This window comes from Dicentrarchus labrax, unplaced genomic scaffold, assembly GCF_905237075.1.
Source record: "Dicentrarchus labrax unplaced genomic scaffold, dlabrax2021, whole genome shotgun sequence".
In the NCBI taxonomy this organism is placed as follows: domain Eukaryota; kingdom Metazoa; phylum Chordata; class Actinopteri; family Moronidae; genus Dicentrarchus; species Dicentrarchus labrax.
This window is the reverse complement of record NW_026136718.1, coordinates 25,833,673-25,861,293: the sequence shown is the minus strand read 5'-3', so window position 1 is coordinate 25,861,293 and position 27,621 is coordinate 25,833,673. Positions and strand designations below refer to the sequence as shown.

At 38.0% G+C, this 27,621-nt stretch overlaps 1 protein-coding gene and 1 long non-coding RNA gene across 2 annotated transcripts in view; both read left to right on the top strand.

Moving 5' to 3' along the window:
• The first annotated feature begins 686 nt into the window (after positions 1-686).
• Positions 687-27,621, top strand: part of LOC127350445 (uncharacterized) — a 72,873-nt gene continuing 45,938 nt past the window's right edge. Inside the window, exons 1-3 of the mRNA XM_051377102.1 lie at positions 687-972; positions 6,437-6,558; positions 11,099-11,146. Of these exons, the coding sequence (XP_051233062.1) occupies positions 915-972; positions 6,437-6,558; positions 11,099-11,146 (228 nt within the window). The 5' untranslated portion in view covers positions 687-914. The remainder of the gene's footprint in view (positions 973-6,436; positions 6,559-11,098; positions 11,147-27,621) is intronic.
• On the top strand, positions 11,156-26,086 carry LOC127350451 (uncharacterized). The gene is made up of 2 exons (XR_007880570.1): positions 11,156-22,054; positions 22,162-26,086. It is a non-coding gene; the product is annotated as an uncharacterized LOC127350451 (long non-coding RNA).

Below are 27,621 nucleotides of genomic sequence, written 5' to 3'. Positions count from 1 at the left end.
CACAAAATGATGTAGTTTGATAATGATATTACTACCTAATGTAGTAAGCTTTCTTTACTTGCTAACAGACTGGCTAGATAGATTTTACTTTTTTATTTATTGCTTTACTATAAATGCTATAGAATTATATATTATTATTCATACAATTTTTGGTCAATTCAGATAGATAATTTCAAGCTTAAGGAAATATTTAAGTTTAATGGAAATAATAACTTAATTTACTTTAAACATACTCAGTCATCAACTGAAAAAAAAGTTTACATTTCACTGAGCTGTAGGCTGGTAAGTGAACAAATGATTTTGATATTTGTATCCACTCAGTATGCAGATAGATGGGGAAACTCCAAAATCTGTTAGTCATTTCCCAGCAGTGAGCATACATAATGGTTTGTTGCAACACAGAGTTGTTTTTAGGACAGAAATCTCCTCCAATACATGCTCCTCCTTCATTATGAAATCATACCAACCGTATACTATTTTCCCATAAACAAAGCAATACATGTGGCTGGAATGAAAGAGAATCTACCTTGTGGTGCATCTCACTCATCCATTTCTCACTCTCTCTGCTTCTATGCAGTCTTTAAAGTTCACTTGAAAGTTGTACTTTTTTTCCCCATTTGGCTTCCTGTCCTGACGTGCCCCAGTGTGCAGCTGTGATTGGCTGCTCATTCTCACAACTTCCTCAAAAACAAAAACACAGAGCGATCAGCTGACTGCGTGTGCAGTAATAGAAAGTGTAGATATACGGTAGTAAACCTATGTTCTGACACACTGATTTGTCTCTAAATGTACATATAACCCCGGCGAGAGAAAACAAAGGGATGTGAACAGGAAGTGGAGGAAACAGCTGGTATCTGGAAATACTCAGAAGTGAGTGGAAGGAGTCGTCTCGCAGTCACAACAAAGAGTGAAATATGGGCAGTGTGTACCAACCTTTATCTTCAGCAGAGTCATGCAGAAGTTTATCCATAGGTATGTATGTTGTCATGAAGTGTCCTTTCCATTTCAAGGTAATTTACACTTAAGAATAGATTGCATTTCTACATTATTGGCAGGAATCGAATTACTATGTGTACTTTCTCTTTCACCCAAACTGAAACCTGGGCCCGTATCTGTAAAGCATCTCAGAATCCGTCCTTCTAATTATGTTGAAATTTGAAGGAAGAACTTAGAAAACATAATAATCAAATAATATTGGTGAATTTGTTATTTAGGTTATATATACATAAATGATGGTGAAATGAATAAGTAGCTGGCTTTAATAGCCTAATTAATCATATTTACCATTTACATAGTAGGCTGTACATAAGCTAACAGTGGTAAGCCAGTTGTGTGGCCTAAAACAGAAAGTGCAAACAATTAAAAAATAGCAGTGAACTTGGCTCAGCCCTCGCATTGTTTTACAATGCCTATAATAATGCCTGTAAATGAGGAGTAGGCACGCGCAGCAATAATGTTGCAGCTCTGATACCTACAAAGTAGCTCAGCTTGGACTTGGAAACTTCAGATTTCTAACAGAAGGCCTGGGTTACAAATTGGAGGCATGGATGTGGGCATTTACCAAGTAGAGAGGGTCTAATGAAAGACGGTATTGAGTTGCATTGTGGGGAATTAACCTCTGCTGTTTTGATTTTGATCATTTTTATTTACTATTATTTATTATTTACTTATGTGTCTACTCATTACAGTTGGATGAAATATTAGATATTTCTATAAGCAACAATATAGGAATATGAACACACCTCTAAAACATTACAAAATACAATGTAATTTAAATAAATAGATGATTAACAGATCATTTGCTTGCATGAAGCTTGTGGAAATGAATAAATCCACACATTATCTGCTGCCCCATGTAAGCTATCAAAGTTCAATCCACTACTGCTAAAATTATGATCGTTGCAGGCCTAAATCATAATTTTTTGCAAAGCTGCACTTCCTCTGTTGTTTTAAGGTTGTGGGCACATCCGTTTTTGCAGAGCTCATGTGCTTGTTTTCCATCCTGTAAAAGTCAGTCACAATAATTATGATTTTTTTTTTTTTTTTTTTTTTTTCAAACCAGGCCAATTTCCTTCTCTGAGATGCTTGATAAAAACAGACGCAGGTCCAGTATGAAATATGCCTTCATACATAGATTCTAAATGTAGGCTACTGTAGGTGTATCATTTAAAGTAACCTGCTGTAAATGTGTAAATCCCTGCTTCCATGTAGAGGTGCTCTAGGCCTGCGCTTGGAAGTCACGACAGCCGCGGTGTTAACTTACCAGTCCCCCAACCCCCACCCAACCCCACCCCCCATTGTAGCCAGATGGCTGTCACACAGGCGGTTCCTCGCCCAGACCATGCTGATTTCCCATCATTCTTTTGTTAATGAGGTCGTTAGCAATGCAGCGGACAATTAAATTATCTCAATCTGGCATTTTCCTCATTTGTTTACTGTATAGTGTACTGTACAGTGTTTTAGACTCAGCAAGTAACACTGCTCAGTTTGACTGCCTTCTGCTTTCTTATGATTCATGTCTGTGATACTGTGCAGCAGGGAATTAAAACATCACTGACTGCCCACCACTGAAGCCATCTTCAGACAGTAAAGTAGTGTAAACAGAGCTCTCGACAGAGTTTGTGTTGGTACATTCTCCTCTATGATAGTGGGAGATCGGCGTCTCCAACTGACGAGCTTTGTTTTAGTACATCATCACCCTGTATGGAAACAACACAGCCCGGAGCTGCTGCTACTGCCGCTGCACAGACGAAGTTTTGTTTTGCTGTTAAAACGTGTAGAGAGGGTGACTTCAGCCAGTTAGTCGAGCGCTCACCTTCATATGAAACGCTGCCGAACACTGACACCGCTGACAGTTAATTATGGGAGTCACAGATCACCCAGACGTGTCAGCTCGGCTACGATTGACGCGCCGCATGTTTACATCTCTGTTGTAATGTTGTTTTCTAGTTATTTTCTCAGCAGCAGTGCATCCGTTATTTAGCTGCACAAGTGCCTCGGGGCTTGCCATAATGATCGTAAAAGCAGTACAGATTCGGGGGAATGAAATGTTAAAAAGGACTTGTGGGTATAATTGGTGAACCTGCCATCACAGTAACTTTGGAAATATTTTCGGTCAGGCTGTTGAAACACGTAGACTGCCTGTTAGCTAGACTGTCATACTCTATATGTATGGCTCTGCATGGCTCCATTATTTTCTGCAAACTCTCCTACACATACAAAGTTATTCTGACAATGAGTGAAAACCAACTAAACCTGATAGCTTGTTAGACAGGCAGACGGAAAGGAAGCAAACATATGAATTTTGACACACAGTAGTATTTGGAAAGTACCTCACTGGAAGGATTTCCATTTTTAGGCCAGGCGGTTGGTGTCAGTAGCAGGCAGGTAAAGGAAGTGGCATCTAGACACACCACACATTTATCTAAAAATGCCTAATTTTTGACATGACCAAAATTTGTGCTGAGAAAAAAAAAAAAAAGTTTATCTGGTTTTTCTTATTACAGCTTGTCTCAGAGATATTAATACAAGGTGAGATATATGCCTGGTCAGTAATAAAATCTGCTTACACAGAATCTGATGGGCTACATTAAAAACTCACCCTTTGATTAAAAGATTTTTCATCTGAAGATAGATTTTCACCTGAAGCAATCCGGTTCAACGAGAGGCCCAAAAGAGACAGGAGCTTCTGAGGCAGCAGTTTATCCCCCAGTCAGGCGAGCGCACAGATGACAGCTAGCTCTCACTGCTGTCTCCCAATGTTTTTAATGGGATGAAACCAACAAATCTGGCTTCTAGCTACTGTCCAATATTTAGCTTCAAAAATCCTCACTGATGGAGATATTGGTGAACTTTGCTGTTTAAATCAGAGATGCTGGTTGCAGCACAAAGGAGCATACAACTGTGAATAGATCTAGTGGCTAACCCCAGCCCTGGGCTAGGACCACATGTCTGCCAACTAGCGCTTGATATCCCACTGCTCACCTTTCATGTCCACTCCTAATTGAACCGGGACGGATCATTTTACTGCAAGATATTAGGCATCGTTTCAGCTGTGACTTCAAAGCAGCTGTTGTAAGTTGTGGAGGCAGCAAACAATGTGTCGTCGTTAACAATTAACTACCCCAGATTCTTCTTTTCACCCTATTGCCAAACACAATCTTACATCAGGCCAGGCTTTGGCACATTTTGTAAACCGTGTTTGGATTAGTCTCTCAGATGTTACCACACTGAAACCAGGACCTGTATTTATCAAGCATCTTTAAATCCTGTTCCTGTAGCCACTCTCTAAAGCATACCCGACTTTATCATGGAGACCATAAACTCTGTAGGGAACTGTTCACTACGGTAACAAGCCTCGGTACATGGGACGCCAGCTCTACCAGCTGAGCTAACCGGGCACCCTATTTTTTGTTTTGTCTTTTTGAAGCCAATGGAGCTGCCCCTGCTGGCTATTAGAGAGAATGCAGGTTTAAGACATGACTGCATTTGCTTGACTTCCCAAAAGCTCTGTCCACTAATTATATACTGTCAGTGGTCTCATCAGCCTCGTTTTTAATGAAATGTTCAGATTAACTTTGTATTACCTTCACCCATCCTTTAGGAGTTGGTAGAGACCAAACCAGAGTTAAATGTAGTGAATATTATAATAATAATAATATATACACCCAGGGTCAGATCTAGAAAAGTATTCATGGCATGCCAGAGGGTGGCATGGAGGGGTGGCAGAAATATATGCTGATTTAATTACAATCGCATAAATCTATATTTTTTTGGAAAAGCCCCCATATGAAGTATTGGTACAACATTACGTCATAGACATAATAGAATGCAGATATCTAAAGGTGCCGTTAGAAATCAGTACATTTATTTATTTAAGACATTTTTCCAAATACATGTCTTTTTTCATTACACTTATCCCTATCACTTTGTCTAAAATGTGTCCATAATAGATCATTAAGTTTCTGTATTGTATCATGTTATTTTTGGAATTAATCTAGATTAATGTGTTAAATTTGACAGCATTTGACACCAAACTGGGGTAGCAGCTGGGATGGCCATGCATTTTTTTATGGCACTTCTCTAGATTTGCCCTTGCATTTACCAGGTTGCCAGAAACACAACTCCAAATGAATGCTAATGTCACTGGTTGTGTAAACAACTGTTTGCTAGCACGATCTACATAAAAAAAACTTCAATATTTTGAATATAATATATATATTATATTCAAAATATTGAAGTTTTTTTGACCATTGATGCCATTGTGGATCACTGGAGATGGTAGTCCTATAACTAGAGAGACACAGGCTTGTACCTCTCTTATTTTTTTTTTTTTTTTGTTTTGTTTTTTGTGTATTGATTTGTCCATAGGTTGACCATTTGTATCTTATAGATGTCTGAGCTACTTTAACTAACTAAGAGTTGTAGCCTCAACTGCAGTTTTGGTAACCCTGGTGAACTGCACAGTGTAAAATAACAAACATACAGTGCAGTCCACTCTGTAGAAATTGTGATTTAAAAGAAGATACCAGCCACTAAAATCTCCAAACTCTCTGTATTGTTGTATGCATATAACAGATTGGCCCATCTGAGATTGCTGTATGGATGATGTGGGAGGACAGCATTTACTTTATTGTGTCATCTCTATATTGAGGCAGATTAGATTTATATGTATTCTCTATATTGCTTTTAACCTATCAAGAAAACCATTCTAATGTAAGCCACTGGGTTATTTGGTAAAGCCCTGTCAATTTAATCTTCAATCGGTTCTTAAAGGCTCGGTCATAGTAAAGCAGTAAAAATGTAGACACACAGTCCTCAGAAAATGGGCAGTTACTGGGTATTGAGAATTCAGTCTGATGACCTCTGACATCTGGGGGAGCCAATTTGCAAAATCTTCTTCTGAGGCTTTAATCATTATTACATCCTTTTGGTCTGAATTAACAGAATGAAGAAAATAATCTATACCTGCTTCTTATTTTACATGTGAATCAAATAATGGCACCATTAGCAAAGGAGAAAACAAACCAAATAACAGACAAAATTCTAGTGAAAATAATCTTTAAATTTGAATTTCATTTCTCATTGTCATTCTCGCTTCTGGCACTGTTGTGTTAAATGTCTTGTCAGGAATGTCAACCTGCTACAATTGCTTTTAAAGCCCAGATTCACTTTGCCACACTCCCAGTGGGAACAAAATAAAGGTCTAATGCTCGAGGGAGCTGTACAGAGAGTGTTGAATGCTGTAATAGGAAATACGTTGCAGTATAAGTTGGTCTTACTCTAAAGAAAATACAATGTTGTACATCTTTGTTAAATTTGAGTCAATTAACAATTTCATGAGCAGCAGTGAATCTGAACATGAATTAGCCTTTGATGCAATGTGAAATCAGTGCTAAACCGTTCATAACCCCTATCTTCTCCTCTTCTTCTACAGAGATGTCAGAGTGCTTTATATGCAGGGATGTTGAACTTAAAGCCAGTGACCCACTGAGGAAATTCTGTGACTGCAAGAATTTACTTGCCCATCACGTGTGTCTGTCCACATGGATCCAGAGGGTAAGAAAGACTTTCCATGTAGGGAACCTTGATATTTAAAATTTAAGTCTGGCCTTCTTTCCTCATCAGCCATTTGTCACAATGTGAAGGGAGAAAATGTCTGTGTTGGATTTCTAACACAGAATAAATGTGTTTGCCATGTTAGAATTCCTTATTGAGACAAAAACGTTGCTGTTTGCCTCAAGGTAATGAGTTACCTTTCAAATAGTAATACCAATTAGTTTTAATGAGGGTTGCTAACAATGATAACACGTCATCGTTATACATTTGAAACACAGGGGCTGAAAGAGTGAGAAGTGCCTCATAATGGACTGGCAGGATTCCAGGAAGCTATCATGCACCTGACACCTGTCACCTACTGCAAAATGGCTCATTAACATCTGTAGCACTCCTTGAACCAGTAGTGGTATCGATACATTGCCTACTGATGTGGTGTTTTTGCACTGCACCTCCAAAAAGATCACTTTACACTCTTCTCAGTTAATGAAATGTACGTTTCTGTAGGTGGCATACATTTCTCTTCCTCTTCAGTCATGGTGGTTATTGCTGCTCATGCTAATTACTCTTCCTCCATTAATTCCCAGCCAACTGCTGTTGCTGCTGCCAGAATTGTAAAAATGTATAATTGCCTCTGTATAAGTATTTTCCCAGAAGTAAAAAGTAAAAGCTAAAAAGTAAGGGAAGAGGTGTGTTGATGTGGAAATGTAAATGTAACTGCACATTTGTACACTTCAGCTGCAATGTTTCACATAAGTCATAAACCTCTGTATGCAAATGAGTTGTTATGTCACATGACATGAAAATGCACTTCAGGAGTGTGTTAGTTTGCACGGACAGATTATATACTGATACACAGATATAATGTAAATCACTGTTCAACTAACTGAAAGAGCATCATAATAATAGCATTATGACACTGGAAGCAATGGTTGAAGGCACTGGGCAATGTACAATATTCGGTAAAATAAAGCTCCATTAATCCCTTCTTTCTATGAACAGTAACAGTGAATGTGTAATATGAAAAGGGTCGCTTCTAGTCCTGAACTTATGTATTACCCAATTCTGCAGTTATGCAGCAACTTTACTGTTTTGGTTCACCACTCTTATCAATCCTGTTTCAACAGCAGCTGGCAGCTGTAATCAGCAGCTGTTATCAAACTCAGATAGACCCATAAACTATGGACACCAAACAGCAGGCGGACAAAGTTAGCTACTAGCTGGTGAACATAGTGGAGCATCCAGCAATGAAGAGCCAGATATGTTTCTCAGTAGAGACAAAAACAGACCATATCCACTTTACAAAGGCATAATAGGTCAAACATATGTGATATTTAGCTTGTTGTAGAGTTCAACTGTCCCCAAACCAAACAGATTCAGCATTAAGTATGAGGTTAAGCTGCCAGTTCAAAATAGAGAGCCAGTCGAAGGGTAGTCCACCAATTTCACTTGTCAAGATTAGTTGCCTAGTTGTGGGGAGGACAAACTGTTGTATATAGTTTTATGTTGCTCTGGGGGACCTTTGTTAAGCCTGAGAAAACAACGCTGATGAGGTCATCAGAGTTATCTAGGCTTGGGCTTTGAGACAACAGTGTTTTTTTAACACAAAAGATTGTGTTACAACGTGGGGGCATGGAGTTGTGTGGGCATTTAACAGGCAGGGAGGGTCGCCTTGTGGGAAGTGTAGTATCCAGAATTTATGGAGCTTCATCCATAATAGGTACTTCAGGTCAGGATAGGAATCTGGTCTACCAGTTTTGACCATTATGTTTTAAATCTGTATCTTGCAAGTCACCCAGCTTTATATAAGTGCAGTACTAAATCTCTCGAGTACCACTTTGACTGGAGAGCCAAAGAGCAGATCATCTGAAAATTAATTCAATCTGTGTCACTTATGCACTTTTGTGCTGTACAGTATCTGTACTATCTGCTCCCATACGAGGCACACACAGAGTGCAAGTCTAAATGATAACATCTAGATCTAATTCTGTAGCAGAATATACTGTATCTGTAAGCCAATACACTGTGCATAATATATGAATTAGTTATTATCACATACAATCATTGTATGTGAATCAAGGATAAAATGTGTGTCTGCTGCTGAATCGTTTGCTGTTGTGCCGTCCACTCCTGTAAGCTTTGGGTCTCTTTGGATACTCCACAAGTGGTAGACAACATGCTACAGCAGACCTTTCATCTGCACCACCCAGCTGTCAGAGTGAAGAGCCACTTCCATTAAGTGTGTGTCTTCCCACTATACAATTATATACAGACACACAAACTCAGGCTCATGAAGCACACACACACACACACACACACACACACACACACACACACACACAGAACCCAGCTCTCTGCTGAGAGTGTGTGCTGATGCTACAAGACTACTTTAGTTTTTTGTGTGTGAGAGAAGCAGACAGAGAGAAAGAGGGAGGGAGAAAGCGAGAGTGTGTGCGACCTTTTAGAGTGCTCAGGGTAGGGAGCCCCTTTCCCTTTTACGGAGCAGAAATCAGCAATTGACCTGTCACTTTTGCTCTGATAGCCATCTCTGGAAAGCAGGTCATGCACATATGTCTAAAGTGCCTCTTAACCGCATTTTATGAAGCCAGAAAATGTAATCCAATAATGATTTGACTTGCGAGAGAGAGAGAGAGAAAGAGGGAGAGAGAGCGAGCGAGAGAGCCAGCTGGGAGTGATAGCATGCACTGTTACCAGTGCTAAAAGCAGCTTGAACAAAAAAGGGCAAATTCCACGTCCTTATTTAATTTCACCCACAACAGTATCACACAGATGTTGTCACTAAACAGCGGGCAGGCTGAACTCAAAGGCAACAAAACGGCACTGGCATTCATTTCCACAACTGTTGATACATACTTCAGCGTGTTTGCAGTAGAGGACTATCTGAATGATTATCATCTGCACTGAGGCAAACCATACGCTATCTTTTTTTAGACTGCCTCATTTGTGCCCCCCCTCTCCTTCCCAGGTTCCCAAAGACAAATAGCATGGCACAAAACTAATTAGTAACCAGGAACTAGTTAGGAGATGCCCTTTGAAAAACATGTCCTGAGGCAGGATTTAAATATAGGGACAGAGTCAGTGACTGAGTGTGCCTAGGAGATCCCGGCCTCCAGGCGCAGCAGCACTTTGACCCCTGACCCTCATTATAGGGAGTGCATTCCTAGAGGGGTGAAACCCCTCACAGCACAAAGTACAAGGGCATGGGAGGACTGTATGGCTCGTACTGCACCAGCCGAGTGTGGCCTGGTGTGTCTCACTGCCCAACCCAACGACGGCTTGAGAATATACAGAGCAAGGACGCAGGCTTTTGGAAAGTAATGGTATACACTCGCTTTCCCGACAGATAAATCTGTTTTTCATTTTTATACATCTGGTTTCACTCTATTGAAGTTAATGGGAATAGTATTCTGCAAAAAATTGCTCTTCAAAATTTGTCATCCCATCCATCTGAAATAAAATACACTGTTACGGGGGAAAGAAGTGAGAAGAGGGTTTATGAAACTGCTACCATTGCTAGCTATATATAGCATTGATTCAGTGGAGAGTGAAGCACTGACCAAATTGTGAACAGATACAAACATAAATTGATCAGTTTATATACTGACATGTATTAGACATGTTTTTCATATGTGACGGAAGTGTTTTTGTGTGTGTTTATGTCAGAAAGCATGCCCTTGACTGTGAGCATGCATGCCTATATTTCCCTTTAATTACGAGTGGTGTGAATAGTGAGTTAAGCAACCCCCCTCCATCCCACCCCACCATCTCTCACTCTGTCTATCTCTCATGGGTTGATTCTCATCACTGCAAACAGACTTGGTTTACATTCATTAGCCCAACACTCACAGCAATCAGGCCACAGTGCCAGGGGCAATGGTCCTCTTTATAAAATCACATTGCCTAATAGCAATGTTCTATAATTATATGCCATTAACATCTATCAAAATGTGCTCCTACATGCCATGCATATTAGCAGTGGATTTGGCAGTTTGTGTTTGTACAAATGCTTTTCCTGTTATTAGCATCTTCAGATAGTTAGCACCAGCTTGAGGAGTTTTGCCAACTTGTTATTTTTGTTTCATGTGCAGTTCTGTCATGGGAAGTGTTACATGAAGTGCATGCATTAAAACAGCATCTAGTTATGTATGTATAACAAGTGATTACTACGGTGGCCCAGAGGTGCAACACAAAACTACATTGGACAATACACAATAACAAAACAGAATACATAACAACAATATGAAATGTTGTTTTTTCTTATTTGTTGTTGTGTTTGGAGACGTGTGTTCTGAACTATACAGGTTTTTTAGCACTGTAATTAAATTAGCATTATTATGTATAATGCACCTTTGGGTTAAAGATGCAATCACAGTTCCCAAACAAACATAATTAGTTTATTGATCAAAACACAAACAAATGATTTGTCACTCAGGCATGTCATTCTGCAGCAGGTCCAGCTTTAGAACTGTTGTTTTGATGTTTTACTGTCACTAAATTAGTTTTAAATATTGTTTCCTTACAGGGATGTGGGAGTGAAGACAGGCTGAGATGCATTGTCTGCAAAGCCAAGGTAATTGTATTGATGTATTTGTGTTTTGAGAGGGGGGGTATTATAAACATTCAGTGAGATATCTGATGATGTCTCATTCTTTTAATCTTACCGTGTGAAATGTAGGTAGCAAGCATTTAAACAAACACCATTTAAGTCATTAAACAGTGGCTGCATCTCACAAAACAGATTTAAACAGAGCAGATCCATAATACTAATGAGCAATCAGATCTTTGTTTTGCTCGGTGATTTAGCTGATTTGCCAGCAGTTGTGTTGCTTATGAGCTGTAAGCTGTCTTTTATTCCTTATTATTGCAGCAGAACACTCGCTGCGGAAAAGGAGGGAGAAACATTACAATATTTGGCAAAGGATACAAGCCATGTAATGACAAAATCTGTATTCATTTCATGAGCAGAAATTAATCACGCTTTCCTGTGGTACATTCTTAATGCAAATTTTCCGTCAACACATTGTGCCTTGTGTTTGTGAGTTTATTCGTATGAAATGGTGGAGCTGATGTGTCATCACAGATGGGGTTGCATGCTGGATAAGGTGGCCGCATTACTAACCATCTCAGATTAGGAAGTATGCTGTTGATGTGTTGTATGTATTCATGCTTGTGCAGTGGGTCAAAGCTGACTACTGAGTGTTTTATTCATTGTTTGCTCTACAGCGGCAGGTTGAAAATGTGATCTTTGCTGTCTGTTCTTGTGTGTATGTATGGGACGGATCCACTCTGTGGAAGAAAATGTCACAGTAACTCTGCCGACGACCTTTCAGGATTTTAAGATATTTTAAACATGAAATCATGTGCGTACACAGATTCACACACTAATGAAAGTTAAATGAAACATTTAGTCTGCGGGGAAGTCTCCATTGGTTGTTGTTATTCATCTAGGAATTTGTGTTTTTCTCCGTTTGGGGGCAAAGAGCAATTGGTCCCGAGTGTGATGTTGTTTTCTTTTAGCACACAACATGTCTCTGTTACATACAGCTGGATATGGTTACCCACAGGGTGATGTGTATGTTTCTAGAGCATAGGTTTTAAAGTCAAACTGAACTTTGATCTCTTCTTATTTTTTTTTGTGTAAGGAAATATAAACTGTAATGATACAGCAGATACTGTGCATATTTTTCTACAGAGGATAGAACTTTTTTGGGACTTATTTGTAGAAACAGCATTTAAGCATCAAGCCTTGGGGTGGGTGTTTCCTATGGCAACAATTGAGAGCCATGGTTGCTAGGAGACACGTTGTTAGCATTTGTGGTGCTCTACTGACTGGAGAAAGCCATGATCATATATCCTACGAATGCTGATACAAACCCGTATAGCGCTGGTTGTCAACCATCAACCAGCGATTTAAGACCAGTATCACTTTACAACATTCAATATTTGGGGGGGATTGTGTTGTTAATTTTGTAGTCCTCTCAGAAAGTGGAAGCTAGTTAGCCAGCTTATTACTAGCTCTCACTTTCTGAATAGTTAGTAAGTAGTTAGTAGTAAGTTAGTAAGTAAGTCTAGTTAGCCTAGCTAGGCTAGTTAGCCTCCACTTCCACAGGTACTAGTGTGCACCTCCTGGGTCCTTAGCTTAGCTTTCCAGCTTTAGCAACTGTTTAGATGCAAGTCATCGGCAGCTCCCACACACTGTCTCTGTTTCATGGGTCCAGATCATTGACAGTATATATAATAGACAGAGCTTCTGGGTCTGTGAAGTAAAGCAACGCAGATGTGTCTTAAACCTGCATTCTATGCATTGGCCATCAGGGGGCAGCTCCATGGGCTGGAAAAAAATCTGATAGTATGGAGTCTTATGGAGAAATTAGCCTGCTTCTGACTTGTTTTATTAGCTCAGTCAACAGTTTTCTAATGAGTTTATGGTCTCAATCTCTAGTATCAAGTCTTCTTCCATACAGCATGAGGCTCATTTAGTAAATTATGGTCCACTTTACAGTAAAATAGACAGTAAAGCAGGGTATTTTGGGCGTGGCTACCTTGTGACTCACAAGTTATTCTCATTGAGTCTGTCCAGCGCAACGTACCAAACTCAGATCAAACACTAATATAGAGGCAGTGTGGCTGCAAAAATATAAGTTTAATTTCCTTTTTTTGTTAATTAAAATCAAAACATCAATTACATATATACTGATTTAACAATAAATCATTTTAATTTCAGTTTAAGTATAAAAAACCCTCTCTTCACTAGCCACTATTACACTTTATCATATATTATGCATTGGACCAAACCTAAGATGACCTTAAATGATACTGATACTACTGATTTTCTGTACAAAACAATGTGCCCATATCAGATGTGGAGATACTAACATGAGCTGTCATGCTAACCTGTATACTCTCACCTGACTGTAATAATATAACTCAGTGTTGTTTAAATGGAAGCCATTTTCATTTTTTCTGTGTCCCTGACAGTATTTGGCTGCAGGCAAACACATTTTTTAGGTGTTACAACCATCTCTGCTCTTCTTTTACCTAACAGGGGACATTTCTTGCACTTTTGCAGCATCTCCAACTGACCGTTGCACTTGTCTTCGTCAATTGTACCGATGGCATCATCATCAATTATTAATGCCGAGCAGTAAATGTCTGAGAGACATCCCACTGAGAGACCAAACAGCCATGAACAGGGGTTAGTGGCAGGACTGGTGAATGCTGCGAATGGCAGCTGTGCCATTTAGAGAATGATTGTTGGGAAGCTTCTACTCTATATTGATATGAACTTTGCTGCAGTAAGTTAATGCATCAGTATAATAACATTTTAATGTCTGCAGTGGCATGGCCATTTAATATTTGTCCAGAGAGGGATGTATATGTAGATCAGCAATGACTATAATGATGATAGTGATAATCATTTGGTCCTGCACTGCTATCACTGTGTAATGCATTACTGCAATCACCCTTGGTTAACATTAAGAGGCTTTAGCTATTAAGACTTTGAGCAGGCAATGCTCATCATACAGTCTCCGATTCAGTGAGCCAACCATTTCATTTTCTAGCTTTTTTTCTTGTTAATGCTGCTTTTTCTTGTATGTTGTTTTCCCGTTTTGCAATGGGGTCTCAAATGTGGGCCATTTGTATGAGTTATGCTAATTTGTTGGGGCAATGAATGCATTAATTTCATTAGCACATGGCCTCAAAGCAGTAATTACCAGAGTAGGTGTGTCACAAGCAATCATGTTAAAATTTGCCAGTTAATTATTAAGATTTTGTTCTGAGGGACCTGGATTTGACATGAGTCGCCGAGGGAAAAAAAAAAGAGGAGAAAGTTAATACATTCCAGTGGCCGAGGCTAGGTGCTTGTTGTTGAACACAGTGGGGGTGGCTGTGGCATTGTGGGCCTACTGGCATGATTTTTGCGTGTTGACAGCTCACATTCTGGACTAATTACCGCAAATAGCAGAGGGCTAGCTGGTGCTTGGTCAATCCAGGAGGGTGTAATTATAATGAAAAGGAGGTCCAGAGCCACCTAATGGCCTCTGCTCCTTTTGATTGGAGTCCGGTGGAGAAGACATTGGTGGGGAGTTGTGAAGGAGGAAGAGATTCAGAGCTCCCTTCCTTGGCCCTGATTAGACACAGAGCTGGACTGAGGAGGACAGACTTTGTGTCTAATGATGCAGTCTTAATAGAAAAACAGTAATTCTTGGTACCAGGAGGGGTCCTCACCTGATAACTGTAGGAGCCATATTGGTATAATAGAGAACTGTTTTCAAAAGTTTATGTCCTCTCAGGGAATTTAATTTCATCAGTGTGGTGCTTTTAGAGTAGTTGTCTGGTTGTACATTTTAATTATTTTATATTTTTGTTTAATTTTTTGTGACAGGACACTTTTTTATAATCTTAAATAATAAAATGCAATCCATGCAAATAATATATGGTTGCAAAAGGAAATGATAAGGTATGTTAATGTGAATGTCTTGAAGGTCCAGTGTGTAGGATTTAGTGGCATCTAGCGGTGTAGCTACAGATTGCAACTCTTGTTTTAGTCTCCCTTTCCAACCGCCACGGAGAAACTTGGCCACAAAAAACGGCCCTATGTAGATGTAGAGCAGGTGTTTGGTTTGTCTATTGTGGGCCACTGTAGAAACATGGCGGTTCAATATGGCAGCCCCCCCACGGGACGTGACCCTGCAGCATTGGTAAAATCTGCTTATTCTAAGGTAACGAAAATAACGATTCTTATTTTCAGGTGATTTTACACTAATAAAAACATACCTATGAATATTATATTCCATTACCAGCTTTATATCTTTAATGACTACTTTATATAATTTTCCATGGCAACCACTACATAATACAAGTTGACAAGGATTGGACCATTTAGAAAATTGGTTTAATCCCATCTGTACATCTTCAACAAAAACTGTATTATCTGTAGCTAACAAGATGTTATTCTGAATACTCTCTGAGGCTATAATGCTGTATAAAACTACCGCATTGCAATATTACTGTTTTAAAGTAGCAAAGGTATCATATAGTGGTACCTAATTGCATGGTTTACTCAGGGAAACAAACACAAAATAAAATGCAAAATCCAAAATACAAAGACATAGATTATACAAATAATCCTGATATTTTTAAACCAACATTTGCAGACTAACAGTATATTATATTAATTCATATTAATACCCTAATGGAATCCTCTTTGTTTCTTGTAATGCTGCATATTCTTCTCTTTCTTTGATTGAAGGAGCTCTGTGTTTCCCACTTAAGCCTCTCTAACAGCCAAATTCTAAAATGAGTACAACATGAAGATTCCTTAAATCAATTATTTTATGAACACTGTCACCCTCTGCTGCAGTGACAGGTCTGCAAAAATGATGCCATTCCACTTTGTCACACAAGAAAACAAACAGTGATGCCACTGGGTGTAAAGCTTGGTCATGGTGTATGAAAGTGTAATGTAACAATGTGCAGGTTGAATAACTTTCAGAATGTATACTTAAAATGTCATAGAAATTAGGATTTGAAAAGTAAATATATCATTATTATATTTTCCAGACCACAATGGCAGAAATTTAGAGTAAACAAAGAAGATGCTTTGGAGAAATGTTTAGATAGTAGAGAACTTCTCCAGTCATTGTTAATGTGCTAGTTTGTGTTTCACTTCATCACACAGACGTATACATTATTTTGGACAAAAACATTATGCAAAATAGAAGGGGGAAAAAAAGGAAATATAGATGATGTTTTATACATATTGCAGACAAAATAGAATTTATTGAATAAATGGCATTTCAAAGACATTGTAACACAAATGAACTGGTTTTAAAAGGTAGCGGGCATTTAAAGTCATAACACAGAAATCAGTCCAGACAGATAAACACTCTAACCTGAGAGCTTAGTTTATACACAACGTTCTTATAACTTCAAACCTGACACAGTTCTGCACCATTTTGGAACCTTCCCCGCCCCGTGTCTCTCAAGTGTCTCCTTAAAGGTGTTACCATTTATATCACCCCCCCTCCCCCAAAAAATGTTAATCATCGCTTGATTTTATATGGAAAGCAGATTATCCTTTGATTTTGATGAATGTAGCAGCTGCCAGACTCTTCATTTGACTAAAAGCAGGACATTCTGCCGAGGCCTCTCGTATGTCACTAAGCCTCTGTCAGGACACTACTGTGACAGGAGATGACACATGAAAGGAATTCCTCCTCATGGCTTTCCCAGGACAATGGAACATGGCCTTGAGGTTGTGTGTGCGTGTGTGTGTGTGTGTGTGTGTGTGTGAATTTTTTTTTACAATATTTTAATAAATGTTTGTAAATGTTAGTCATTTTCTTTAAGTTGTAAACTGGAATTTGGATAGTCCACACTTTTTGTGTGAGAAAATAGAAACTATAATACTGTTCTACAGTAATTCTTTTCTATTTTTCATTAGTGCTTTTAGCAAACGCTAATGGTTTATAACGCAGTCTGTCCCTTGACAACATTCAACAGAGGAACCATCACACTGTTTCATTTGGAAAGCTGACGCTAGCAAGCTAGGCTAACTAGTGTCCATTTGGAAAGTGGAAGCTAATTAGCCTAGCTTGGTAATGTTAGCAGGGATTCCCATTAGACGTCACTTTTTTACTCTTTTTTTATTTTAACACCTGATGAGTCACCGGGAGCTCCCATACACTCACTGTTGTATTTGTCTAACATTATAGAAGAAAGCAGGTTAGATGTGATGGTTAACGACCACACTGAAAACTCAATGCAACAGATACTCCTGTAACCAGCACATCAATCATGACATGGAATAACGTAGGGAATGCGGAAATCACAGATAGGATAACAACGTTAATCCACCAAGTTAACTGCCTGTATGGCTGTTAACCATTTACAGTTGTTAGTGCCCGCCCACATAGACATTGAACCAATCAAACCATTCCCAGTACCTACATTGTCACATTTAACCAGAGATCTATGAGAACACTAATACAGTCAAAAACAAACACCAAGGAGATATATATATACAGTCGTATGCAAAGGTTTGGGCACCACTTGACAAATAGTCTATTATGGCGATTCTTTAATTGAAGAGATATAAACACAGCCCCTTTAGGATATGGAACATAAAGCATATTTTCAGTAAACATTAATGCATAGTTTTGTTTTAATTGAACTAACTATACATTTATGTTTGCTAAAAACATTGTTTGTTGTTCAATATCAAAAAATCAAAAATCCTTGAAAAATAAAGATTTTTTGTTTGTTTTATTTCAGTTAAACTTTAAAACGTAATGTTCTTTCCTTACTGCAAATAGTGCTGGTCTGCACAAATAGTACCATCTGTGTTTGGTTCAAATTCCACACTAAAACTGAAACTTTAGACAAGTTTAGACTGCAGAGCCATAATATCACTGGACAGAAAAACAAAAACTACAGCATGTGGTTTGGTTGGATAAGGTTGCAAACAAGATTTAATTTACATCATAGCAGGGTCAGTCTGTAGCCATTATTCTAAGCAAAGACTTGGACTCTTGGTAATTTCACCCTTTTTATTTAACCTCCATGCCCTCCTTCTCTCTCCTGCCATCCGTCCCCGAGCACAATTCATTTGAGTTCCTGTTCGGGAGGGTCCTGAGGCTGATTCAATTAAATTTCCTTTAATTGGCTTTCAGGCATCCAAACTGAAACTGATGGAGAATTAATAACAGCTCCAGTTGGTCTCCATACTGTTTGCAACCTTGGAAACATCCTAAAAAATGGAGTCTAAGTCAGTCCCATTTTCCACGTCTGTTTTGATAGTTCGATAATACAGCTGTGAGGAAAACGTGGTCTCAGTTACTGTGTGGTCCTTGATCTTGGTATGCAATTCATCTCTTTGTCAACACCCTGGATATTTGGTGCAAACTTTGTACCCACAAAAACACAGCAGAGGCCAAAGAAAGCTCTGCATGAGTACAGTATATCTAACTGTTCCTACTTAAGCTAAAATATACATATGGTTTCAAAATGTATACTGTTCTATAAACCCATCAAATCTATCAATTAGTGATGAAAGATTAAAACACTATGCATTCATGTTAATCCTTCACAGTATGTTCTCTCTTATTAGCTCCTCACTGAAGCACAGGTTGTACAAAACGAACTTAAAAAAGAATAATTTTTCTGTCTGACAAGTAGTTCTCTGCGGGTATGGCTCACTCTGTGTCCAGAGAAAGAGAAATCATTTGCAGATGCGTTACTATTTAGGTAGCTAACAAAAGAAGAGTTGTGAAATGGTAGGAAATGATGGCTGCTAAAATTAAGGTTTGAAGTTCATATATCATTAACAGCCATGAAATCAACTTTTCCTCTGACTGTGCTTTCCCCCCAGAGTCTGCCTTTGTCTTCAAACAGCGCCAAAGCAATCATTATGCTCAGACATAATGTACCATAATGACAGTAATTTCAGTATCAAATTTTCAAACGTTAGGCCTTAATTCATTGTGGTTAAGTAGCTTAGTTGTAATTCACATTTTCTACCCTTCTTAGCAGAGTGCTCAAGGAATGAGATGTCTAAAGCAGGACAGGAGAGCACTGCATGCAGGAACATTTGAAAGGCTGTAGTCATTTACATACTGTCTCAAATACATGAGGCCTGTGTAGCATTCAGAGCAGCAAAACAAAAAGTCATTCTGTAGTCTTTTCATTTACATCTTTACATTGAATTTATTCTTTTATATCCAACTTCTTAATATGTCAAAAAAGCAGCAGCATAAATCCATATGTACAGGATCATTTCCATCCCGTACTATCAGCATCAAAATAGATGTCAGCATGCTGTGTTTGCGACTCTAAAGTTTGCCAGTTAAAACAACAGTTCTCTGAAATGAGAAAAACCTCTGTCTGCAAAACCTTTGTCTGCAAAGTTTTGATAATCGATTAATCACTGAAATGATTTTTTAAGCAAAAGTAACACAAAAAACTCAATTTTGACTACTTCTTTTTTGTTTTGTCATCCATGATTGTAAACTAACTAACAAAATAAAACACTTTAAAATGTCATCTTACACTTGCAAGGGACATCTTTCATTATTTTCTGACATTTTATAGACTGAACAAATAATCGATTATTCAAGAAAATAATAATAATATTACAATAAGTTAGTTGCAGCCCTAACACAGAGGGAACTATTCAATCCCAAGATTCCATCTTTTTTGTGACTGCACCATCCCTTCAAATGGGATTTTAAAAAAGTGTCATGTGCATAATTTTATTCACACTTCTCAAAATCGTGTTTGTTATCTTTGGAGATTTTGGGATAACCAGAGTTAGAATTTGAATAAGGCCGGTGAGTGTATATTTTTGTCATTATCAACATACCCCATGAAAAGACCAAAACTAACATTGTATTAGTCTCTTAATACTTCCCTACCCAGTCTGTAGCACTCAACCTCTAGCCCATTGGTTTATACTTAAGACTTAAACACACAATCACGTACTTTCACTTAAAAAAACAGCAACATCACTAAAACACAAGCAGTGGTACTAGTGTATTTATTAGGTTCTATTTTCAGATGCAGATTACGGTAACACGTTTGGTGCGCTAGTAAGTTTACAAGTATTTACATCAATTTAGTTTTGTCTTTTCTACATGGTTTGTTGACAGTAATGAAATAAAAATAACATTTTACCATTACCATGAAGTTGCGTGGGTTTGTACAATGTTTGGTGCACAGCATTAGTTTTTGATGACATCTTATAATGACTTACTAAGTGGCATCATCAGTGACATTTTTTGAGATTCATCGTCAATTGATTTTTATTTTGATTTGATTTATAATTTAATTATTATTACATTGATTTTTGTTAATATTAACAAAATATTCCCCTTGAACATACTGTATTCTTCAGCTTCTAGTAAGATATAAGCCATAAGATATGAGACAGTGTGGTGGTGGCTTCATTATAATGATTTGTTGGCATTCAAAAAACGCTCATAAAACTTCCTGATAACTACCTGAGTTTGATAGCAGGAGGCCTGAAGCCTATGTGTGATGTTGGACTTTACTACATAGAGCAACTAAAACGATTAAAATAATGTAGGAAAACTAACAAACTGTATTTAATGAAAACCATTCCAGCTTTGTGTGTTTTTGCTGCTTTGACCAATTCTAACCCTTCCCATATGTATTTGTTCATTAATCAACATCTTCTTCATAGCAGACCTTGCTAGTGTGGATGAGTATTTTCATTATAAGGCCCCTCACAGCCATTATGCACAGAGTCTTTCGGTTCCAAACTGAGCTGTAAATTTTGAGAGAATCTGACACCCCTGCCCGAGGGTTACAGCAGAATGCTAACGAGGCCACAGCGACATTTCCATCACCATACAGTCAGTCGCACCATACATCAGCTCTGCGCTGAACATCTCCTAGCGACGCATGAAGTCAGTGACAATTTCAGACGTAACACTTTATTAGCATCCCTCCCATATCCGCGATGTAATGAATGAGCCCATTTAAACAGGATTTACGATATCTTTAAAACTTGATTGCTTAGAATTTGAGAATTATTCATAAGACTAAAGCATCATTTGTCATACTGCGAGTGCTGTTTTGGTGGGAACAAATGGTTTTGTTGTAGTTTTTCAAATGAACTCCATTTCATCCACTCTTCAAATAAGCCATTTGTATGCATATATGTCCACACAACGGATTTAATTAAAGGGAATGAGGCTCAGGTGACAACTCACAATCAAGTTTTCTTCATAATGCATTGTGCCGCTATCGAGCTAACGTAACAAATATGGATGCAGATGATTAAGAATACATACACGTATTGTATTACATGGCAACTTTTGCTGAAACAAAGAGTACAGTGTTCATACACAGGCAGGACTGCGACTCTGAGGTGTTAAGGGATATATAATACATGTCAGATTTGACTTTGCTTAAAGGTACTTCTTCTCTTATTTAACAATACACTTAAGGAATTATATTATCTCCCCTTGAGTTACATTTCCTTATTTCCACAATGAGAGAGGAAGAGGCTTCCTCGCCTTGTTACAAAGATTATTGTGCTCACTTCCCGAGGCAGTGTGACCATGCTTTGTGTGCGATGCCCAGATCATCTCTCAATTACACAAGGATCCTGAGGCAGAGGGTGTGGACCCAAGTGAAGGACCAGTTATGTACACACACACATACACACACACGCTGCTATAGCTTGGAGGCATGGCTTACTATAGCCACAGCCAAGAATGAGGCCTCTCAGGATAGATTTACACACAAATAAAACCAGCCTTATCTTGGCCCACATGTGAACGAGAACTGATTACACGGTCTACATTTCAATGCTCAGATTAAATGGAGTCAATTTCCTATGGCCTATTTAAACCAATTCCAACCTGAAAACACAATGAAACCAAATCTGATATTACTGCAAGAAGACCAGGGACGCTGGAAGTCAGTCACAGTTGGAGGGTGCTGGGAGAAGGTCAGTCTGTATAATGACGTCATACTAAGTGGTGCACTTATTAATTTGAATGGCTAGGATAACTTATATCTAACAGTTATTAACAACCATTTATTACAATTTGACAGCAGAAAGCAAACTGGAACAGCAACTGTATGTCAAAGCAGCCACGGCAACTACACAGTCAACAACACAACAACTAAAGCATGAGAACTGCAAGGGGAGGAAGAGGGAGAGACAGTGGGCAGAGATCTGAACCACGACCAGTTCATCATAGTTTCTAAGAATGCAGAGCAGTGGGGATACAGACCACATTTCACTGAGGAGGCAAGTGTTTTAATATCACAGCGATACTTCTGTCCATATTCGCACGCCCCCTCCCTCTTGCTCGTCTACATGAGCTCTCTCTGTCTGTCTGTCTGTCTCTCTCTCTCTCTCTCTCTCTCTCTCTCTCTCTCTCTCTCTGATGCGAGTTTGCATCACACTTTTTTATCAATTGATGGTTTTTATATCCTTCCTGGCACCCCTACTTCCCGCCTCTACATCCTGATTAAGACCTCAAATAACTTCAACTGTCTGAGAAACTGTTTGGGAGGTTGAGTTTTTTCAATGATTTAAGACTGGTGCAGTAAGTAAGTAATATGTGTATAACTGCAGTCAAAAATTAAAATGTTCTTTTATATTATTCTTTTAATTGATAGCGACAGCTGAAGATAGACAGGAAAGGGGGTAGAATGAGAGAGGGATGACATGCATCCTAAAAATGGAAATGTTTTTGATTATTCAGTAAAATAATGTTGGCAATGGAAATATAATGTATCCAGACGAGATACTATGTCTGCCTTAAACCCCATTTCCCAACTCTTTTTGTTTTACCGCAATAGTTACCTTTGTGGCAGACACTAATATTATTTTGCTGCTTTCCATAAGTCATTACTGTCACATCATTATCACGGACATGCAGACTTAAAGTATAGTTTAGTATTTTTATAGTATAGTATAACATTTAACAGGCACTCTTCTCCAAAGTGGTTTATGATGAGAGCAGCGTAAGACTCAGTTAAGGTCTTTGCTTGCCCAAATTAAAGGTACTGGATTGGATCAAAGCCCTATGAATTATTTTCATTGTGAATTAATCTGCTGATCATATTTTAATATTTATCCTAGAACTCTGGGTAACCCCTTTTTTACCTTTAATAAACATCTCGTGCCTTCAGTAAAAAGCTAGAATAAGCTGAAACAGAATACACATGATACTGTCAGACAGACTGGAAAACAACCTTAAAGACTCCTGCACTGTTACTAATAGTTCCTTATTGTGAGATAATGCTAAATGCCTAACACTGGCACCAGCACATACAAGTACTAAATACAATGAACTGAACAGTTTCACAGCAGTATTTTCTAAATGTTTGCTAACATTAGCCACCATAAGCTGCTGGTCATACCAGACCAAGTGAAGCTGTAGCAGCAAAATCCTTGAGTGCAGTGAACTGAGCAATGGTTCATTTTATTCTTAATGAATACAGCTTTTCAGTTGCATGAGGAAGAATTTGTTACATCTTGTGTTGAAGCTTTGTTTAAATCTCTTAAAAGCACATGGATAAAGCTTATACTGACATTAACAAAATTACCATTATCTTTAAATGGTTGGCATATTCCACAGCTCTAGTGGGCAACATTATAATACCATTGGTGTAAGACTGCAGCTACAAATACTGTGTGGTTGTGTTTGTTTAAACTAGTTCACCTTAGGTATCTCTTCACTGGATTTTTCAATATATTTTAAAGGCTGTAGTCATTGGTTCTACTATGAACAACTCGTCCAGTAATCACCTAAGGTCATTCTGATGGTTAGTAAATTAATGAAACAACCTTCAGAGATGGAGAGTATGTTCACTCAATTTTTGTTTAATTTAATTTTATGTTTAAAATGAAATCCTTGTGAGATTTAATTAACTGAATTGTGAGGAGTTACTCCAAACCAAAAACTATTTATTATCCATTAAGTCTTTTCAAACTAAGTGTGTGTTTGTGTGTGTGTGTGTATGTGTGTGTGTGTAAGGGACGCATGAATGCTCGCACACGCGTGGGTGTTTTTTAAAATCCCACACAGTCATATTGCAATGCCTCAGCAAAGCTCTTGATTAGTTGTGGTTTTATGTTTGGATGGTCCATTTAATTAGGTTATGTACGAGATAAAGGCCAGCCAAAAGTAATCACAAGGATTATTTACTCTTGTTAATTGAGGTTCTATCTTAACACCACAACTAAAGGTTAATGTTCTCTTGGTATATTATTTACCGTCCACGCTCCAGAGGCCGGCTCGCACCTCACCCAGTGGAGGAGGGAAAGGAGACTCCACAGGTATGGGGGGGATGGAAAATGATTTGTAGCGTAATATTGACAGTAGTTGAACTTTGGACATTTAACGGCCCAGCTCTAAGCCTTCTGAAATACTGTACAACCTTCATTTTAATAATCTTATTTCGGCTCAGGTGTGATGCTCAAGTTTCCTGGAGCTTTAGGTGGGTGCAGCCCATCACCACTCCTAATCTCTCCTTTAACTAACCACAGATAATTCTCCATGCACATGTAAATCATAGAGCGAGCTTTAAAGTGAATTGAAAGGTAGATTTGAAGTGACATTGTGTGATTAATTCTGCCGCTCTCTAAATGACCCTTCGTTCTGTCTTCATAGGAAAGCTGTTCTAATAGTCTTTCCAATAGTGATTAAAATTACAAAAATGTGAACCTGTAGGTTAATAAAAATGGTAATTTAACTAGTATCTGATTTAATTGACTCTGAAGAAGTACTTAAACGTGTTTGCACTCTGGAAAATCTACATGGCTCAGCGGCAAAGAAATTGGAATATCCAGCTGTCAAGATAATAAATTTGACTATTTCATCACTGTAATCTTCATACAATCTCCCTTTGTGCTGGTCCCTACCGCTCGCCGCTAATGTAATAAATCACCTCCATGTTTGGAATTGTTTCATGTGTTTTAGAGTAATTGTAATACACTCAAAAGACCCCAAGTGTGGTGATCAGCCGGTGTTCTTAACCTTTGTAGATTCAAGATTTGGAAAGTTTAACTCAACTTTCCACCTACATCAAACTTCTTCTGTGTTTCCATAAGAATGGCACTCTCTCCATCAGTGCAGCGTGGGGTGGAATGTACAGAGGACTGGTACACTTAGACATGGGGCTTCATTTTAACTCCCCCTATATAGCGTTGATAAGCAGTCTATAAACAACTGATAAATGGTTTATAACACACTGTAAGTAGATATGACAAGTGTTTACCAGGGGTGTAATCTGTATGTCACAAAAATATCTCTGGCCATGGCTCATACAGGAAGTTAAAATTTGTCTCGTCTGCTTCATTTTCTGCATTAAATTGTTTTTTATGAAAATAAATTTAGTAAGTCTGAAGGTCCTGGCGAGAGTGAATAGTGGAAATACAACAGAAAGTTTCAACAGTGGGAAAATAAAAGTCAGAATTTCATTGGGCCATATTGCAGGATTTTTCTTCAAAAACAGGAGGTGGTGCGTATAAAGGGAGGAGGTCCAGATGAAAATGAAGTTGGTTTGAAGTGTTTATGAAATAGGTGAGAAAGCCATTGATAAAAAAAAAAACCTCTCTTTTGTTTGTTTGTTTGTTTGTTTGTTTGTTTTGGCATTCACCTTTCAGACGCGTCTCTCTTGTATCTGTTCAGAGCCATTGTCTGTTCATATCCAAATAATGGATTTGTTTATTAATGTCTGTATAATTTAATCAGAGGAAACATTTAAGAAGCCTCAGTTGTTTGTTTTCTGTTTTTTTTTCTCTTTTCTTTTTTTTCCTCCAGGTTGGAGTTTGCTTTTTATGGCAGCCATACTCAGACATTTTCATACTGGAGATATTATGTGCGAGCACATTGAGCACAACTTATATTAGTAAAATGTATACTGATTCATTTTAGAGGACTCATCGCTGCTATTGCAATATCTATAAGATATGGACATTCCATGAGCATTGTTAATCTTAATAAATCTTAGTTTCACTTTACTTTTGGCCCCATTTTCATGCAATGATAATATGTAATGTAATTATGGTCTGTATTTTTTCTGCAATTGAATATATTTACACTTTGCAATTACCTTTCTATATAGTAGTTTTAATTTTTAGTCCACCATGTGTTGGTGATGCAACCACTGTTTATACTGTACAAAAACGAAAAGATGCAAAAGCTTCTTTGTTTGTTTTAATGTTCAATCACTCTGCTACAGCTAAATGTGCTTGCTCATGGTGTAAATTGTTGGGTCTCAGTAAATCATTTTTGGTCTAGACCTGCTCTATATGAAAAGTCCTGTAATAACTTCTGTTATATTTTGGCCTTATAAAACTGAATTTAATTTAATTAAAAAATGTCACAACACAATGTATTGTATAAACTACAATGACCACTAGACCACTCTCCTGACAACTAATCTGTAGTTGTATCACTATTTATTAATATTGCAAAAGCATACTTAGTGTGTAGACCAGTGAGTTATCTGGATTTGGATAACTTGACTGAGTCTTCTTCAGGCCTTCTATTAAATATACAGTACACAGTTATAATCAGCAGAAACTGACTTTGTTGTGTAAATAATCAATGTCTAACACACCGTCCTGGAATATAATTCAATGGATGGATAGATGGACGTATAGATACACATGTTTGGTTAGAGTTTGACTTGTTCATACACATGAATATTTAAATAGATTCTTTGTAGGTTAGCTTTACAGTTCTAATTGCCTAAGACTAACACACACAGGTTGTACTAATATCCTGATAATAAGTTTTTTATTTTCTCTTTTTAAATAAATTTATGAATAACCAGTTGTAAGATATTTCTATTGGCTTATGACTTTTACAGTGAGTTATTCAGCATTTATTAACTGTTTGGGCAGCAGGTTTAAAACTACTGAAGATATATAATCATATATTATTACAACTTTTGTGTTCTCTGTTATCAAGCATTTATTTACTAGCTTTATAGGAGGAGTTTTTCAAATACAATAATAAACACTGAAAAATGTTACAGCTAAGAGTGACAGAAGTTAATTGAAGAGTTATATTAATTGTTTATACACTGCTAATACATGCTTTATAGGGGGGTTAAAAGAAAGTGCTACATGGTTTGGTATCTAAAAGTGTGTCACAGGCCTATGATTGTAGGCTTGCAAACCAGATGACTCTTTCAGGGGTATAATTTCTTCTTTTTTTTTTTTTTTTCATTTCTTATTTATATGATGCCAAAAATATGCTCCCAGGGCTATCATTTTTCTGTGGCTGTTTGCAAAACCGGAGAGCTAAGAGGATTTATCTTCTTGACCCATCACACAAAGACAATGAGCTGCAGAATAGCAGTGTCCAACTGGGAGGACTGAGGGTGGGCACACCCACCCATCCTCAGGCCTCCTTCTAAAGACAGAATCATGTTACAGGTGAGAGACCCATTACTCTTGTCTGTATCAACTCTCACTGCCTTGCTAAAAAAGCCAGTGCATGTGTGTTGGTTGCAGGGATTAGGCTACTGTATGTCAGTGTTATATCT